Source organism: Macaca fascicularis, chromosome 20 (genome assembly GCF_037993035.2).
Source record: "Macaca fascicularis isolate 582-1 chromosome 20, T2T-MFA8v1.1".
NCBI lineage: Eukaryota > Metazoa > Chordata > Mammalia > Primates > Cercopithecidae > Macaca > Macaca fascicularis.
Window position 1 is genome coordinate 44,163,588 of NC_088394.1, and position 18,286 is coordinate 44,181,873.

General features: G+C 35.9%; 1 protein-coding gene across 11 annotated transcripts in view; it reads left to right on the plus strand.

The window, feature by feature from the left end:
* The window catches only part of LONP2 (lon peptidase 2, peroxisomal), a 119,029-nt gene that overhangs the window by 14,393 nt on the left and 86,350 nt on the right, over nucleotides 1-18,286 (plus strand). For all 11 annotated transcript variants that reach the window (XR_012428920.1, XR_012428921.1, XR_012428919.1 and 8 more), the window contains 4 exons: nucleotides 767-889; nucleotides 3,567-3,730; nucleotides 4,953-5,047; nucleotides 11,091-11,349. Coding sequence is in view for 7 of the 11 variants with exons in the window: in XM_045381787.2 (XP_045237722.1) it covers nucleotides 767-889; nucleotides 3,567-3,730; nucleotides 4,953-5,047; nucleotides 11,091-11,349 (641 nt within the window). In the remaining 4 variants the exon portion in view is untranslated. The remainder of the gene's footprint in view (nucleotides 1-766; nucleotides 890-3,566; nucleotides 3,731-4,952; nucleotides 5,048-11,090; nucleotides 11,350-18,286) is intronic.

Sequence of the window (18,286 nt, forward strand, 5' to 3'; positions counted from 1 at the left end):
CAAGTGTAGAATCCTACATTTACATGACTTAATCTCCAAACTGTAATACTTTAAGTTTTCTTGCACACTTATTTTTAAAGCAATCTTTTTTACTGAATCATCCTAGAACATTTGTTTGTTTTCAGTGAAACAGCTCTTTCATATGTTATCAGTTTATTTAATACTTAAATCCAACTGTTATAATAGCAAATGCAACTAACACAAACAGGTTGGTTATACACAGGAATTCAATTAAACCGGTGGGAGTAGAGAAGTTACGGGACTGCCAGAGAGCCCCCTGGCTGTGGGCGGCAGCAGTGTGTTTTACTGCAGGAACGGAGAGCGGCCCGTGCTCCAACAAATCACTAGTGAGAGTTGGTTCAGTGCTTCTGTTGTCTTGTGTATGTAAACATTTAATATTTTGAACTTATAATTTGTTTAGATCTAATATGAAAACACATGCTGGGCTTTAAGAGAATAATTCCCAGAAAGAGTTGACGTCAACTGTGTATCTGGTTTTTTTAATCTTAAAAACACACAGCTTCATTTTAAAGTGAAAAATCAAGATTCTGTTTTTTCTTTCTTTTTTGAGGATTCTGATACTCATCTCAAACAACCTTGCTGATTAATATAGTTCATTTGGGTTGTCTTAGCCGTAGTGTAGCTGTGAATACTGGTAAGAATTTTTTTTTTTTTAACTTGGCAATTCAAACCATGGCTCTGACTGCCTGTTTTTGGATTGTGTGTTTCTGAGAGAGATCCTATTAATGGACTCACATTTCCTTAGATTTTAGATGCTGTGAGCCTAGAGGAGCGGTTCAAGATGACTATACCACTGCTTGTCAGACAAATTGAAGGCCTAAAATTGCTTCAGAAAACCAGAAAACCCAAGCAAGATGATGATAAGAGGGTAAATATTTATTTTAATCCATTTAAGGTTTGAAAAAAAGAGGAGAATAAAGAGAGGAACAAAAAAGAAAAGTTTATTGTCTCCTACCACTCGCATTACTGATAAAATTTAGATGTTTCCTTCTCATCCTTGTCTTTGCCTGGATTTATTTTTTAAAACATGTAAGCATTTTTCTCACTTTGTTTTGGTTATCGTCCAAAAGGATAATTTACTGAGCCATTTCCCCTTTTGTTTCCAGTGTTTTGCATATTGTAAACACTAACAAATAACTGTGATGGGTGTCTTTGAGTGTAACATTTTTTTACTGCATGTAGTATTAAGGAAGTAATACAAAACTGTTTCTTAAAGGGACTGTATGTTGTGTCCGAAATTTGGCTGTTTTCAACTTAAAAGAGTTTCCATTTTTATTTGGTCAAACTCTTGATCTTTTTTGTTTTCTAAATTTAAGTCCTCTAACCTCCAGTGGCTTGATAAATATTCACTTTCCTTTCAGTTTGACTTTAGTTGATTTTTTAAAAAGTATTTAATTCTTTAACCCATATATTATTTTGAAGACAGCAGTTGTATTTTTCCTTCAAATAGCTTTTTATTTGACTCAACACCACTAATTAAATAATCCTTCCCATCCCCATTATCATCCATTACATTTATATGTATGATGGGATCTGTTTGAAGTCTACCTTGATCTGTTGATTTTTCAATTTTTATGTCTGGACAGAGTTTAGATTAGGAAAATATATTTGGTATGGACAGGATGTGAAAATGGCAGTTCTTTGAAGGCTGTTGGAGATGCAGAACTCTGACTTAAGTGAGGTGTTGAGAATTATGTTAGCAATTTGATGTTCATCAGTACAGAAGTCTTGTCATCAAAGAGAATACATTGTAGAGAAAGCAGAGCAGAAGGGAAGAACTCCTCCCTGGTGGTACTGGAGAAGGGGCAGTAAAGTAGGCGGAGGAGAGAGAGGGAGGAACAGTGATCATCATGCTGGGGTTTAGTACTCCAGGACACCATGCTGTTTAAAACATGCAGAAAACTGGATTATTTCTGGCTTGAGATCAGATTAGGGATTCAATTACTCATTTTGTGTAGAAAGACAAATCCACTGGGAGTTGCAGAAAACTTCAACTTACTCTCAATAAAGGTTGCCATCACTTAAAATGAAAGTTTTTCAAAAGTGCTCCAGAAAATGATCAAACAAGAGATAGTTATTTAAAAAGTAGGAATGAGGATAATATTTGGAGTTAGCCTAAAATTCTGTCCTTTTCATTCCCCTAAGAGTTGAAAAGCACTGTTTTAGCAGTCAGGAAGGAAAAATGCATTAAAAAGTGCTTTTGTCTTAACAGTGAAATCACTGATATGCTTATAGAACTCTCACTTTTAAAAATATATATAATATGTTCAGTTTTTTATTTATAATATTTTATCTGCTGATGACTTATATAAGAATAAAAGCATATATTTAGTACTTATGTTTTTATAAAATTAAATTTTTATTTACTGCTTTATATTTTAAACATTTTTATATTTGAATGTATTAAATAGATAAATTTTCCAGGTTAAAAAATAAGTTCTGGGCTGAATGTGGTGGCTCACACCTGTAATCCCAGCACTTTGGGGGCTAAGGAAGGAGAATTGCTTGAGGCCAGGAGTTCAGGACCAGGCTGGGCAACATAGTGAGACCTCTACAAAAAAAAAATTTAAAAATTAGCCAACATGGTGGTGTGTGGCTGTAGTCCCAGCTACTTAGGAAGCTGAGGTGGAAGGATTGCTTGAGCCAGGGAGGTTGAGGCTGCAGTAAGCAGTGTTGATGCCATTGCACTTCAGCCTGGATGACAAAGCTTAACCCTGTCTCAAAAAATAAAATGTTCTGGGGGCTTTTAAATTAAATGCTAGTATATCATTTTGCTCCAGTAATGGTTGTTTATTCATGAATTTCAAGGAGCACATAAGGTAGTTTTAACATATGATAGAGAGATCATAGCGGAGAACACAAAGGCCATTTGACTTTGCACAGAATATGTTTTTTAGATTTGAAAGAACAATTTTGGCAGGATGGGAACAGATGCCAAAGGCTCACTGAAGTGATTGATGAGGTAGGGGATCTGGTGGTTATAGCCACTTGTCACAGAACCTCACAAGAAGGGAAGTAAATAGTGTGGTAGTTAACTAGAAGGAACTAGAGGTAAGAAAAAATATTTTGAAAGCAGGAAAGCTTTGAAGACAAAATAGAGCCAGTGGTGGAAAGGTTGAAGATGCTAGGAAGAAATTTTGTAATGTGAGAAATAAAATGGAATTTTTTTCAGTCACCAAATGGTAAGAAGTAATGTATTTCAAGAAAATAGTGGCTGCAATAGTAGCTGAAAGAAAGATAGTTCCTAGTTGGTTTAATCATTTCTGGTATCCAGTTCTTTGAAATTTGTTTTCTCATGCACATATTATTGTAAGCATATACCAAAGAATCATGTCTACCTTATGCTGGTCTGCTTTCGCAATTCTACTGCCTCTCTGTATACAACCGCCTGAAGTTCAGATTATCATTCTGAGCTTCACTTCCTAAAGCTATAGACTATAGTCATAAAAATGTTTATTCAGCACCAGTCATAATCTTATGTGTACCTGGGTACTATTTCCAATTTATTTTGACATACGGTTTTACTCTTCTGCTTTCTACATTAGGTTATAGCAATACGCCCTATTAGGAGAATTACACATATCTCAGGTACTTTAGAAGATGAAGATGAAGATGAAGATAATGATGACATTGTCATGCTAGAGAAAAAAATACAAACATCTAGTATGCCAGAGCAGGCCCATAAAGTCTGTGTCAAAGAGATAAAGAGGTAAATTATAAAAGGCATTTGTTCATTATTGTACTCCTGATTAACATTCTTAGTACTCCTGATTAACACCACTTTCACTACTCTTTTCTCAAATACTGAGGATACATGGTGCAAGTCTTCCACCTGCAGTGTGCTGTCAAGCATTATAACTCTTGCAGCTGCCTTTTTGTTGTCTGAAAGAACAGACCATGCTTCTTTGTTTATACGTAATGTTTGTTCAGTTAGCATCGTATTCTTCACGTGACTTTTCTTCTCTAGATTATAAACTCTCAAGGGCAAGGACTGTCCATTTCTCTTCGTACAAGACAAAGTACAGGGAAACCTTGATAACAGAATAGGATATGTGGGTTGATTACATTTTCTGGATATCCTCAGTGTTAAACTGAAAGCCATTTTTCCTTTACATACTTTTAACTTTATAACTCTTATTCCATTTTCTTTTATTAGTGAATTGTAATGAGCCTGCTTGAATGCTTAGTGACTTCATATTTGACTTTCTGAGGCTCACAGTTAAGAACATTGGTAATTGTAGTTGATGGGTATTTTATATTGCCTCTGACATTAGTTAATATATATAGAACACTTATGGACCGCTACTGGGTTGAAAAGAGTGTAAAGACATAATAATATCCAATCATAAATAACTTATAATTACATTCAAATGAGTATATGATATTAGCTTGCTTTTATGAGGCGACACCTCACTCATCTCTGATACAAAAGAATAAAATTATTGTATTACGCATAGTTAGGCACTTACATCTTACTGTGATAAGTAAACCGATGGATATGTGTCACTTGACTATCCCTGTGAGCTCAAAAGGGACACACACTAGTGAGGCCATATTTCCAGGATAGAATTAGATATACTGTTTTCTCCTGCAGTTTGCAGGTATCTGCCTTATTTTGTTTTGTAAGTACATTAAGTACTTACAAAATATGAGAATACATTGTAGAGAAAGCAGAGCAGAAGGGAAGAACCCCTCCCTGGTGGGACTACAGAAGGGGCAGTAAAGTAGGCTGGGGAGAGAGAGAGGAGTGGTGATCATTACATTACAAAACAAAATAAACGTTTTATTATCTGGATACTTTCAAACTTTTTCAGATTTGTTCAACTAAACATGCATGATATATCTAACCAAGAAAGAGAGCTGTTTGATTTTTCTGTTACAGAATTTTTCTGTGTTCTTGAACAAGTTTGCTGTGTATTCTTTCTCCACAGACTCAAAAAAATGCCTCAGTCAATGCCAGAATATGCTCTGACTAGAAATTATTTGGAACTTATGGTAGAACTTCCTTGGAACAAAAGCACAACTGGTAAGCCAAAAAATTACACCTTTTTTTGCAGTCTAATTGTCACTCAGAAAGCTCATGCAGTTTTTCATTTCAGATTTACTCCACTGATTGTCTTACTGTTATTTTTGTTTTCAATTTTTTTGAAACCATTTTATTGAAGTGTGATTGGCATACAAAAAGCTGTATATATTTAGTGAATACATCTCAGTGAGTTTCGGAATAAGTATACACCCATGAAACCATCACAATCCTCATAGCCATAAACATACCCATCACCTCCAAAGTTTCCTCCTATGTCTTTTGTGATTATTATTATCATCATTATTATTGGCTTTTTTGTTTTGGTGCTGGTGGTGAGAACGTTGAACATAAGGTCTAATGTTAAATTAACAATATTGTTAGTGATAGGCACTTTTCTTTGTAGTAGATCTCTAGAACTTATTTATCTCACGTAACTGAAACTTTGTTCCCTTTAACCATCACCTCCCATTTTCTTCTCCTCTCATCCCCTGGCAACTACGAGTCTACTCTCCATTTCTATGAGTTTGACTATTTTAGATTCCACATGCATTAAATAGGTGAAATCATACAGTACTTGTCTTTCCGTGTCTGGCTTATTTCACTTAGCATGATGCCTTCTAGTTCCATCCATGTTGTCACAGATGGCAAGATTTCCTTCTTTTTTAAGGTGCATAATGTTCCATTGTATGTCTATCCACATTTTCTTTATTCACGTATGTATCAGTAGACATTTCAGTTGTTTCTGTATCTTGGCTGTTGTAAGTAATACTGCAGTGAATACGGAAGTGCAGCTATCTCTTTGAGATCCTGATTTCAGTTCCTTTGGCTATTTACCCAGAGGTGGGATTGCTGGATCATATGGAAGTTGTTTTTTAACTTTTTTAGTAACTTCCATACTGTGTCCATAATGGCTATACCAATTTACATTCCGAACAACAGTGTACAACGGTGCCCTTTTCTCCATATCCTCACCTTCACTGGTTATGGTTGGTTTGTTTTTTTTTAATAATGGCCATCCTAACAGGCATAAAGTGCTTTCTCATTGTGGTTTTGATTTGCATTTCCCTGATTATTAGTCATGATAAGCACTTATTTGATTTTTTGGTGTTAAGTTTCATGAGTTCCTTATATATTTTGGATATTAACCCCTTATCAGATATATGGTTTGCACATATTTTCTCCCGTTACATAGGTTGCCTTCTCATTTTGCTGAACTTTTTTTTCTGTACAGAAGCTTTTTAGTTTGATATAATTTCACTTGTTCATTTTTGCTTCTGTTGACTTGACTTTGGTGTCATATCAAAAATACCATGCCCAGACCAATGTCAAGGAGCTTTTAAAATATATTTTCTTCTAGGACTTTTACAGTTTCAGGCCTTACATTTAAGTCTTGAGTCCATTTTGAATTAATGTTTGTACACGGTATAATATAAGGGTTCAAGTGCGTTCTTCTGCATGTGGGTATCTGTTTTCCCAATAGCATTTTTTTGAAGAGACTGGCATTTCCCTGTTGTATATTCTTGGTGCCCTTTTTGAAAATTAGTTGACCTTCTAGCTAACCTGATAGGGTTTATTTCTGGGCTCTCCATTCTAGTCCATTGGTCCGTGTGTCTGTTTTTGTGCCAGAATCATAGTCTCTGATTACTGTAGCTTCATAATATAACTTGAAGTCAGAAAGTCTGGTGTCTCCACGTTTGTTCTTCCTCCAGATTGGTTTGGCTATTCAGGGTCTTTTGTAATTTCTTATTAATTTTAGGATTTTTAAAAATCTATTTTTGTGAAAAAATGTCATTGGAATTTTAATAGGGATTACATTGAACTAGTAGATTGCTTTGAGTGGTATAGATATTTTAACAACATTTTTCTAGTCTATGAACATGTAATATCTTTCCATTTGTTTGTGTCTAACTTCTTTCATCAGTGTTTTATGATGTTTAGTGTACAGACCTTTGACCTCCTTGGTTAAGTTTGTAGTTAAGTATTTCATTCTTTCTGAAACTATTGTAAATGAGATTGTTTCCTTAATTTCTATTTATTTATTAATTTTTTTGACATGGAGTTTCACTCTTCTCACCCAGGCTGGAGTGCAGTGGCGTGATCTTGGCTCACTGCAACCTCCGCCTCCCAAGTTCAAGTGATTCTCCTGCTTCAGCCTCGCAAGTAGCCTTAATTACAGGCACCTGCCATGATACCTGGCTAATTTTTTGTATTTTTAGCAGAGACGGGGTTTCACCATGTTGGACAGGCTAGTCTTGAACTCCTGACCTCAAGTGATCCACCCGTCTCGGCCTCCCAAAGTGCTGGGATTACAAATGTGACCCACTGCGCCTGGCCCTTAATTTCTCTTTAGAGAAAGGTTTTTTTTTCTTTTTTGAGCTTTATTGAAGTGTAATTGACATAGAGTAAACTTCACAAATGTAATATGTACATTTTGATGAGTTTTGACTTATGTATACATCTGTAATGTTATCACCATAATTAAGATAATGAGTACAACCATCACCTCCGGAAGTTTCTTCATGCTCTTTAATAATCCCTTCCTTCTTCCCTGCCCCTTTCCTCCTTGCCTCCTAATCCCCAAGCAACCACTAAAGATTAATCTGTATTTTCTAAAATTTCATATAAATGGAATCATAGAGTATGAGCCCTTTTTTCTGGCTTCTTCAATTCAGCATGATTATTTTGAGGTTCATCCATGTTGCTGTATATAACAGTAATTTGTTTCTTTTTATTGCTGGAGTTGTATTCTGTTGTATGGATATACCATCATTTGTTTATCACTTCATCTGTTGATAGACATTTGGGTTGTTTTCAGTTTTTTTGGCTATTAAAAATAAAGCTGGCTGGGCACAGTGACTCACACCTGTAATCCTAGCACTTTGAGAGACCAAAGTGGACAGATCATTTGAACCCAGGAGTTTGAGACCAGCATGGGTAACATAGGAAGACCTTGACTCTGTTTTAAAAAATAAAATAATAAATAAAATAAAAATATTTAATAAAATATCAAAAAATAAAGCTATGGTGAGCTGTGGTAGTAAATTTATTTTTTAATTTATTTAAAGTTTGCATGTCATAACAAAATACTGCCTTTTAGTTGAAAGGAAACATTTCTTGGTACTCTGAGATGCCATATGTGTCAGCACTGGAGATGTATAGCAGCCATGTATCCATCATGAAAATAATTCCATTGTTTAGCATTTCAACGAAGAACTGAAGATGAGTAAGTTATGGTATAAAAGGAGTCATGTTAAGCTCCTAAACCTTTGCTACATAGGATTATGTCTAGATAATTGTGAGTGTGGTTATAAAACCATGAAAATGCCATTCATATATATATTTTTGAGACGGAGTCTCACTCTGTCGCCCAATCTGGAGTGCAGTGGTGTGATCTTGACTCACTGCAACCTCCGCCTCCTGGGTTCAAGCAATTCTCCTGCCTCAGCCTCCCAAGTAGCTGGGATTATAGACGCTTGCAACCACACCCGGCTCATTTTTGTATTTTTAGTAGAGACAAGGTTTCACCATGTTGGCCAGGCTGGTCTAGAACTCCTGGCCTCAAGTGATCTGCCCTCAAGTGATCTGCCTGCCTTGTCCTCCAAAAGTGCTGGGATTACAGACCTGAGCCACTGAGCCACTGTGTCCAGCCTAAATATCTTCATTTGTTTGTTTGTTTTTTGAGATGGTGTCTTGCCCTGTCACCCAGGCTGGAATGCAGTGGTGCGATCTCGGCTCACTGCAACCTCTGCTTCCTGGGTTCAAGCGATTCTCCTGCGTATCAGGGATTACAGGCGCCTGCCACCATGCCCAGCTAATTTTTGTATTTTTAGTAGAGATGGGGTTTCACCACATTGGCCAGGCTGGTCTCGAACTCCTGACCTCAAGTGATCCTCCCACCTCGGCCTCCCAAAGTGCTGGGATTACAAGTGTGAGCCACCAAGCCCAGCCCCCCATTCGTAATTTCTGAAAGAGAAGTTTACCTACCAAGTGGAGATCTCAGATAGTAACTGAAAGCAGAAAGGAAAGCAGAGAGGAAAGAGCTGTAGGAAATATCTTTGCAGATTTTCCCATCTCAGAGGAGTCAGTAGATACCATTTCAATCTTCCAATTATAAATAGGGAAATTTATATTGAAATTTGAAATTTTTTTCATGTAACCACATGTTATTCAAAACAGGAAGCCTGCTTTCTGAATCATTAAAGAGAATAACTAGAAAAATATGTCCTCTATGGAAAAGATAGAAAATAATGTATACAGCATGGAAATCACCTTTACTTAAAAGATTGAAAGAACTTTTAAAATTATCTTTACTTGGCATATTTCTTGGAAGAAATTTCTTCACAGTGTTGTGTCTTTTCTAAATTATCTTGACTTTTATTCTTACCTTACTGAATGTGTTAGTCATGAATGGATAATTAATTATAACAAGTACCTTTTTAGGTACAAGATGATATTTTGATGGAAACTTACTCTTCTTGGACATGATGATATTGATGACCTAACATTGAACCATCTTTGCATAACTAAAATAAATCCCACTGGGATTTAGTAGATTATTCTTTATAGATTTGATTTACTAGCATTTTAATATTTACAGCTATATAAAAAGGGATGTCTGAGGTTTTCTTTTATGTTTACTGTGGTAGGTTTTAGTGTCAGGGCTAGCATTGTGAAACAATTGAGAAACTTTCTATCTTTCACTTCTTCATATATTCATTGGTTGGGTTCTGGAGCCAGGAAAGGGGGAAGAAATTTTAGTTTTTCTCCTCTTGCATCACTCACCTAGGACTCTGACTAAAATCAATAGTACTATAATTAAATTATATAGTTTACTGCTTAGCTAGGTTTTTGGGGGAACTAGCTTGGGAACCAAATTACCATCTCAGGCCATTTTTTTCCTTTATGAAAAATCCGTAGCAAATTCTAGATAATTAAAAGAGTGTGTACTAATTAATTAAAAGATTTGTGTGTATTTCTCTCTCCCATCTTCTTCTTTCACTGCCAGCATGATCATGTGGCTGTGTATTATCCTCTGGCAGCCACCCATCTAGTGAATTTATTTTGGCTTCTGTTACCTGGTGTTTAATCTGAGTATTTTAAGTGCTGAAACATATTAGTAAACCTGTTGAAAGCCTGGCTTTAGAAACAAAGCCTAACTCACACACTTCTGGTGAGACTTTGATACAACTTTCTGTGTGGCAGTTAGGCAATTCTTTACATCATCTCTTTTTTTTTGACCCAGCACTTCTGTTCATAGAAGATAATCTGAAAGAAATCATTGCAGATATATGGGATGATTTAGTTACAGTGATGCACAGTTGAAGCATCTTTTATAAATGTAAAGATGTATAAACAACTTGAATGCTCAGCAGTAGGGAAGTAGTTAAATGAATATAGATAATTAAGTAATGGAGTATTAAGTAGCCATAGAATGTTACTGATAAATATATGTGTGACAGTGAAAGTTGTCTGTAATATATTAAGTGAAAAAAACATTTTACAAAACTTAAAGGCCCCATAAAATCCCATTTTGAAAAGTAGGTTTGTAAATGCACGCACACAGCCTGGAATAACACATACTGAAGTAAAGGTAGTGGTGATCTCTTGGAGGCATGAGATTATGGGTAACTGTTTTCTTCTTTTCTATTAGTGTATCAGCTTTTCTGGAACGAACATATATTACTGCTGAAATAAGGAAAAAAATCACCCTTTTTTAAAGGGAACAAATGCCAGCACACATAGACTATGTAGAAATTATATCTTCATAAGAAGTAATGCATAACTAGAAAATCATTCCAAATAAAATGATATGAACATTTAATTTTTAATTGTGTAGTCCCTGCTATCTCTGGAGACACTAAGTCTTAAGCAGAAAAGCCAAACCAAGTGCAGATCTCCTAGAAGCCTCATTTAGAAGGATCCAAGTCTGTTCTTATCACATCTGTTTTCGGAAAAAAATATTTTGCTCTCGTTATGCTTGAAAGGAGTTCTTTAACTTAAAAATTTTATGTGTTCTAATTATTTCTGTTGGGTTATTTGACAGACCGCCTGGACATTAGGGCAGCCCGGATTCTTCTGGATAATGACCATTATGCCATGGAAAAATTGAAGAAAAGAGTGCTGGAATACTTGGCTGTCAGACAGCTGAAAAATAACCTGAAGGGCCCAATCCTATGCTTTGTTGGCCCTCCTGGGGTTGGTAAAACAAGTGTGGGAAGATCAGTGGCCAAGACTCTAGGTCGAGAGTTCCATAGGATTGCACTTGGAGGAGTATGTGATCAGTCTGACATTCGAGGACACAGGTAGAACACTTCTCTCAGTTTAATCTCTGATTCCTCTTTCTTTTTAATTGACTAGAGCTCCCTAAAAGCTTAGGCATAGCATACGTCTGTTTTCTTTAAAGGGCTATTTGTGGTACCTTCAATGGAAAGGACATTTACAAGACTTACCAGCTAGCCTAGAGCCTCTAAGCACCCAAACTGACCTTGATTTTGTTTGGCAGTGGATACCTACTCTGTGCCTCAGCTTTCCTGGAATCTCATTTGAATGTAATTATAAGTTATTTATGATTGGATATTATTATGTCTTTACACTCTTTTCAACCCAGTAGCGGTCCATAAATAACCTCTAACTCTTAAGAGTTAAACAAAGTAACTGCAATAGGGAGGACCAATAGGAGGAGGTAGGAAGTCTTTGATAACAAGCTTGTTCTGATTGCAATCTAAGCTTCCTTTTATGAAGGTCGGTTTGTATTATGAATATGAGTAATAAGGATAAATGTTAGCATAATTATTAAGGCTTATTCTTGCATTTTGGACTCACTTTCTATCAAAAAAACAATAAACTGTAAGAACTGTCTCTCTAGGCTGGGTGCAGAGGCCCATGCCTGTAATCCTAACACTTTGGGAGGCAGAGATGGGTGGATTGTTTGAGCCCAACAGTTTGAGACCAGCTTGGGCAACATAGGCAAACACTTTTGTCTCTACAAAATTTATATTTAAATTTTAAATTTTAATTTTTGTCTCTACAAAAATTAAAAAATTAGGCAGGCACAATGGCATGCACCTGTGGTCTCAGCGACTCAGGAGGCTGAGGTGGGAGAATCATTTAGGCCTGGGAAGGTCCAGGCTGCAGTGAACCATGATTGTACCACTGCTCGCCAGCCTGGAGACAGAGACATTATCTCAAAAAACAAACAAACAACAACGAGGAAATTGTTTCTGATTCATCTGACATTATTAGAATCAGATTTGCATGTTGCATTCATTGTTCTCCCTGATCTCTCTGTTGATCTGATGGAAGATGCCTTGGGAAGGCATGAATTTACATTTCATGGTTTAAGGGATTCATAGCAATTGTAAGTTGTGAGAAAACATACCTATAGTGTATGTGTTAAAGAACATGTTTAAATGTAGAAACCATAAACTGCTTATAAAAGAATATGATGCTTTTTAAATATCTTGTTCTCTATTTGCCTTATTTAAAGGGATCCCTATCCATAGACAGGGATGGGAAACTGTTTCAGAAACTTTTCTATGAGAAATGGTTATTTTTATTCTCTTTTATTTGCTCACTTAAAATTCTTATGCATTTTAAAAAAATCATTACTGGCCTTGTGTGGTAGCTCACACCTATAATCCCAGCACTTTAGGAGGCTGAGGCAGGCAGATTACTTGAGCTCAGGAGTTCAAGACCAGCCTGGGCAACATGGTGAGACCCCATCTCTAAAAAAAATAATAATAATAAATTTTAAAAAAGAATCATCACAAGATTTTAGTAAATAAACAATGAGGGGTGCAGATCAGAGTAGAGAATTGATTTGGGTGATTTCTTCTGGCAATTTCAAAAGATATTTTTGTTGCCTAGACTTCTTATTCTTGCATGTACCACTAGAGGCTGTAGTTTGCTTTTGTAAAGGAATTGGCATTTCTCTTGGACCAAACTTAAAGAAGCTGCGTCTAGGGCCTAAATCTTCTCATTTTAGCTACAGAGTAAGTATTTGATGGCATTTAGACAGTGAGTTTGTGGAATTATATGAAATTGACATCATAAACACATGACACGTAGGTAATTTGTTCTGTTTCTTTTCACATTGGTATTGATTATTTGATAAGGCTTGGAAAGCACTTATTCAATGTCTGACACACAGCATTCACTAAAAATTAGCTTTAACCATTTAAATTCTATTAATAAATTCTCAGGAGGACAAATTTAGATTTACAAGCTTCAGTATGAGTTTTTATAAATTTCAATCTGATTTTTTAAATTGCCTTCTAAAATATTTATCCTATTCTCAGCATTATTGCTTAATTTATATGGCAGAATTATGGGAAAATGCATTTTTCTATTGCCTATTAATGGACAATGTATAGTGTCATGGTTCTCACCACTTATGAACATCATTGGATTAAAATAAATCTCTGTTTTAAATCCTTACTGACATATAAAATTTGTTTTTTTTTTCAAGTGAATATGCTTTTGTGTGTGTGACTGTATTAAGAAAATTGAGCCTAAAGAAAATAAGACTTGACTTTATGAGTCTTGTAACAGGAGGTCATGTTACAATCACCATTGCCTAAAATATTTGTAAATATAACCTTTTTAGAAACGTATATATGGAGGCTATGATGGTTGCCGAGTAAAAAGTATCACGATTTGTTTTGTGAATCATTTTATTCAGCCTGATTTTAGATACACCTTGCTGGTAAGTGTTACTTAGCTATCAGTGTACCAGATGTTTGATTAACTACTATAGCAACCTGCCCTTGTGCTGTTGGGGACGTATTACCCATCTACCCCGTAAATTATTAAAGCCTGTAGAAAAATTTTATTTCAAACCCTGTTTGGAAGCACGTGGAGAGTAGTGGGGTTCAGTTGTTGAGGAAAGGGTGGGGCAGAGCATGCACTTAGGTCAGTTATGAATTGAAGGTGAATAGGAGGAGAAGAGAAAGAACAGTTGACGATTCCAGCACAACCGTGGGTGTGCCTGGGGGAACATGTGGTTCCATGTGACAGTTGAGGCATTTGGGAGACAACCCAGGTCTTGGCATTTGAGTACCGGTCACGTGCTCACAGTTAGAGTTCATGAAAAGTTTTGTTTTTCCTTAGCCTCTGAGTAGGCACCACTGTTCCGCAGTCTTAGAATCGCCAAGGAAAAAGAAAGCTGCTTTGTTACTGCACTTGCTTATCCTTTCGATTTTGCCACTCACTCTCCCTGTTTTTCCATGTGTAGAACCCTGGCCTCTTGCTGAAAGTATCTGCGTATGAGAAGGAGGATGCTGATAAGTTGGGGATTTATTTTAAAAACAAGCAAAGATATATTTTTTAGGGTTAAACGATAATGAGGTGGGAGATGGGGAAGTAAAAGAAAGGCTTGCCTTAACATTTAATCCTACACTTGGAAAATAATAGTGATCTGACTAAACATTGGCTCATTTTTGTCTATATTGTTTTGAGTAGCTTAAAGGGAGAATAATGTTTATACTATGTATTAACTCATTCAGTTTTTCAGTCTTTTCGACATTTCTCATTTGGGTTTATCTCCACTGTGATTTTTCTGTCCACTTTATAAGCCACAAAATACCCATTCTCTTCTATCAGTTTTAACAACTTAAATTTTTATATTTAAATATTACATTTAAGTAATGTAAATCAATTCACACAAATTAAATATAAAGTAACTTCTTTTAAGATGAAGTTTTATGAAATCATGTTTGCATAATTGTTTTTCATTTGTTCTTTGGTAAAAAATAATATATTACTGTTATGATATATCTTAAATCACTGTTGATATTCACTCCTAGAAATAATTTACCAGCTGTTTGTTTAGATAATAAAATTATATTATTGTGAGAAATCCTTGGCTTAACTTGCAAACAATATGAGAAGAAAAATGACCTTGTGATTTCCACATTGATACATTTTCATATGTAACCTGAAATGGTAAAGTTATAAATAAACTGTTTCATTATTAGTTTCTACAAGGGAAAAATAACTGAAGCAGCAAGCTTCTAATATATTTTTTAGCATAGTGTACCAGATATATTATGGTTTGCCCACTATCCTTTCAACTTGTATTTGCATGCAGCTCTTCTTTGCCTCTCCAAAACTTAGGTTTATTTTAAAGACTCAACCCAAGGCTTCCTCCATTAATGTAAGTGCAGTCAGTTATGATTTTACTCTTCTCTAAACTGACCACCTGTTGTGCTCCTTTATAGAATACGGGCCTCTGGCATTTCTACCATACAACTGTGGAGATGATACATAAATACGTTTATAAAAAGTACAAGCTTTCTCAGGCAGGGGATTTATTATATATCTTTATGTACCCCATGATGCTTATTTAACATAGTGCTAAATGTGGTGAGTGCTCTCTAGGTGTTTGTGAATTCATATAAAATTAAAACATAGTATTTTGGAAGTTATGCAACCCTTTAGATGAGTACACCCATACAAGTTAGTCTATAAAAAGATTTAGTAATGACTACCAGAAGAATTGCGTTTGTTTAGACATGCTATTAAACATTAAAATCCCAGTTTCTTAAAGACTATCTTTCTTTTTGAGATCATTAGGATCTTTTTTAAACTGATTACTTTTTCGGGTTTGAGATACACACACACACACACCCACACACCCACCCACGCATATACCCACACCCACACCTACACATCCACACACCCTTGGTAGAAAATATGAAAAAGGAAAAATGAAAAAAATTCTCATGTTTTTCTATCATACAAAGATAATCACTGTTAACATTTGTTTTGTACTGCCAAACTTACCATTGGATTTTAAGTAACAGAATTGTAATCCTGTTGTTTTCACTTAACATTGTAACACTTAAACTCTTTTATATTCCAAATTCTTTGTAAATTTTATTTTAATGGTTTGCATTATAGCCTGAGGGAGCCCTTTAATTGAATAGGTAGGAAGAGTGGATGGTGAAATGTCTATGTTTTTCTCTCTTGTCTGCTATAAAAGACATTTGCAAAAGTTGCTTCCATGAGGCGGAAATTGAACTGGGACTCAGGTGTACAGATTTCTGCTCTTGTGGTTTTTCCAGGAAACCAGAAGTAAACTTTAAGTAGCTGTTGCTAATAACGATGAGCATCTTTGGAAAGCTCACTGTATGCCAGGCACCGTGCTGTGTGCTTTACCTGTGTTCTCTCGTGATCTTTATATTAATATAACCCACCAAGTTGACACTATTATCCCCATCTTATAGGTGAGGAAACTGAGGCTTAGGTCAAGTAATTTGCCCAAAATAGTATTCAGAGGCTTGTACTATGTTACCTTTAGAGTGTTGATGGAAAGATGCTTTGAGTGCTGGCATGGTGGATCTGGTGGGGAACAGTCTTACAGCTCTATATCTAGCCACTACTCTGTGGCGACACCCCGTCTCTGTCATAAAAGTGCTCACTGGCTCTTTAGAGGAGGTTATTATACCCATGAATAAAAACTAGGTCATAAGTAACCATCAGATGAGTTATGGGGGCAGTAAATGCAGTAGACGTTGCATTATTGGAGCAGTCACTTTGTGAGAGGTAGTCAGAAAAAGTTTCTTAGAATTGTTGGGATTTACATAAGCAGGAAGAGGAGTATTAAGGGCAGGAAGGCACCATATTTTTAACAAAGGTAAAAAGTTTAAGGAGCATAATAGGATCTTGATTGTGGATGAAGCAAGAAAGTAATGGCAGCAAGTTGGGGAAGATGAATGGGAGCTGGATTGTGAAGAGCCTCGAACTCCAGACAAAGGAGTTTGAACCTTATTACGTAGGCTCTGGGAAGCAATGGAAAATGTAAGAGGAATTGCTTATATACAGTGTGAGTAGAATCTAGGATTCCACTTTTTTTAGAAAGGGTGCCTACCTAGAATATTATTTTCTCTCCGTAACTTTAGGTGTAGAATTGTCAGTACCTGTTTTTAAAGTTTACTCATCAAAAGAGGAAAGGCAAATAAATAACTGCAGCAAAAAATGACCTGTTAGAGGCTTTGAGATTCTCTTAAAAAATTCCCTTCCCTACCACTCTTAAAAATCAGAGTAATGGCAAATCTGTAGGTTCTCTAGAAAAATAATTTGAAAGAATTTATTAATTCTGAGTCTTATCTTTCCTGTATCTGATTCTGAAATCTTGAATGTGCTAATTCCTTATATTAACAGGACAATGTTTATTGCATTTGCTTCCCGTGGTCACCTTTCCCAGATGAAAGGCATTCCCACGATGTTTTTAAGGCTTGCTTGTCTTTTCAAAGGTCACTCTGTTTGTTCTGTCCTACTTTATACCAGTCATGTGGCAGAATTCAGGCCTGCTCTGTGAATTGGCTTTGTGCAGATCATGAGGTAACTGCGGCTGTTCCACTTCTCGTTGATCATTTTCTTCTCGGCAGTCAGGCTTTTATGCCTCTTCAGAGACAGCATTTGCTTTGCACAACGTAGACAGCAAGGTTATAATTAAAATTAGTAAATTGCTGCTTTCAGTTTTGCTGGCTTTGTAAAAAATGCACCTTTTTTGGTTTGATGAACATATGTGTTTTTATTTCATGCCACAGTCTACATCTGTCATAATTGTATGGGTGATTCTGGTCCAAATACGATAAAGCACGCTCTCACATTTTAACATTCAACAAAATACCTGGCTGGCTGAACGTGATTATTGCCAATTAGTACATATGGGATGAATACAGTTTTGTTCAAAATGACAGAATAAGAATAATGGAATTCTGATATAAATACTGTTGACCCCAGATCCTCGTACTATAGTTAACAGATTATTGCCTCTGAAAATAAAAGAGATTGGAGTTTTTCTTTTTTGTTGTTGTTTTTGGTCTACATTCTGAGTGGCCCTTTGAACCGATTTTAATCTCCTTCATGAACATGATGATGTTTTAGCTGGCCCTGGGGCAGCCATTTCAGTGTATATAAAGGTGGTTGCGTTGGGTAGGAAGATGCTCTGGAAAATCATGGAAAGCTTGGGAATTCATAGGGTACTTTGGACATTTTGGAATCTTGAAGAGTAAGAACCGTAACTGGTGACTTAAGTGTCATGTTTCTTCATTTCACCAAATGGCAAATGTGATACAGTTCTTCCAATATCATGGGCAACTTGTAACCAGAATTAAGTAGAAGATAAGGTTGGAATTGAATATAATAACTTTTGATTTTATCATAGTGCCTTTTAAATACATAGTACCTCTTTGCTATATTATGGTGATAGCTAAATGATCTTTTCACATTCGT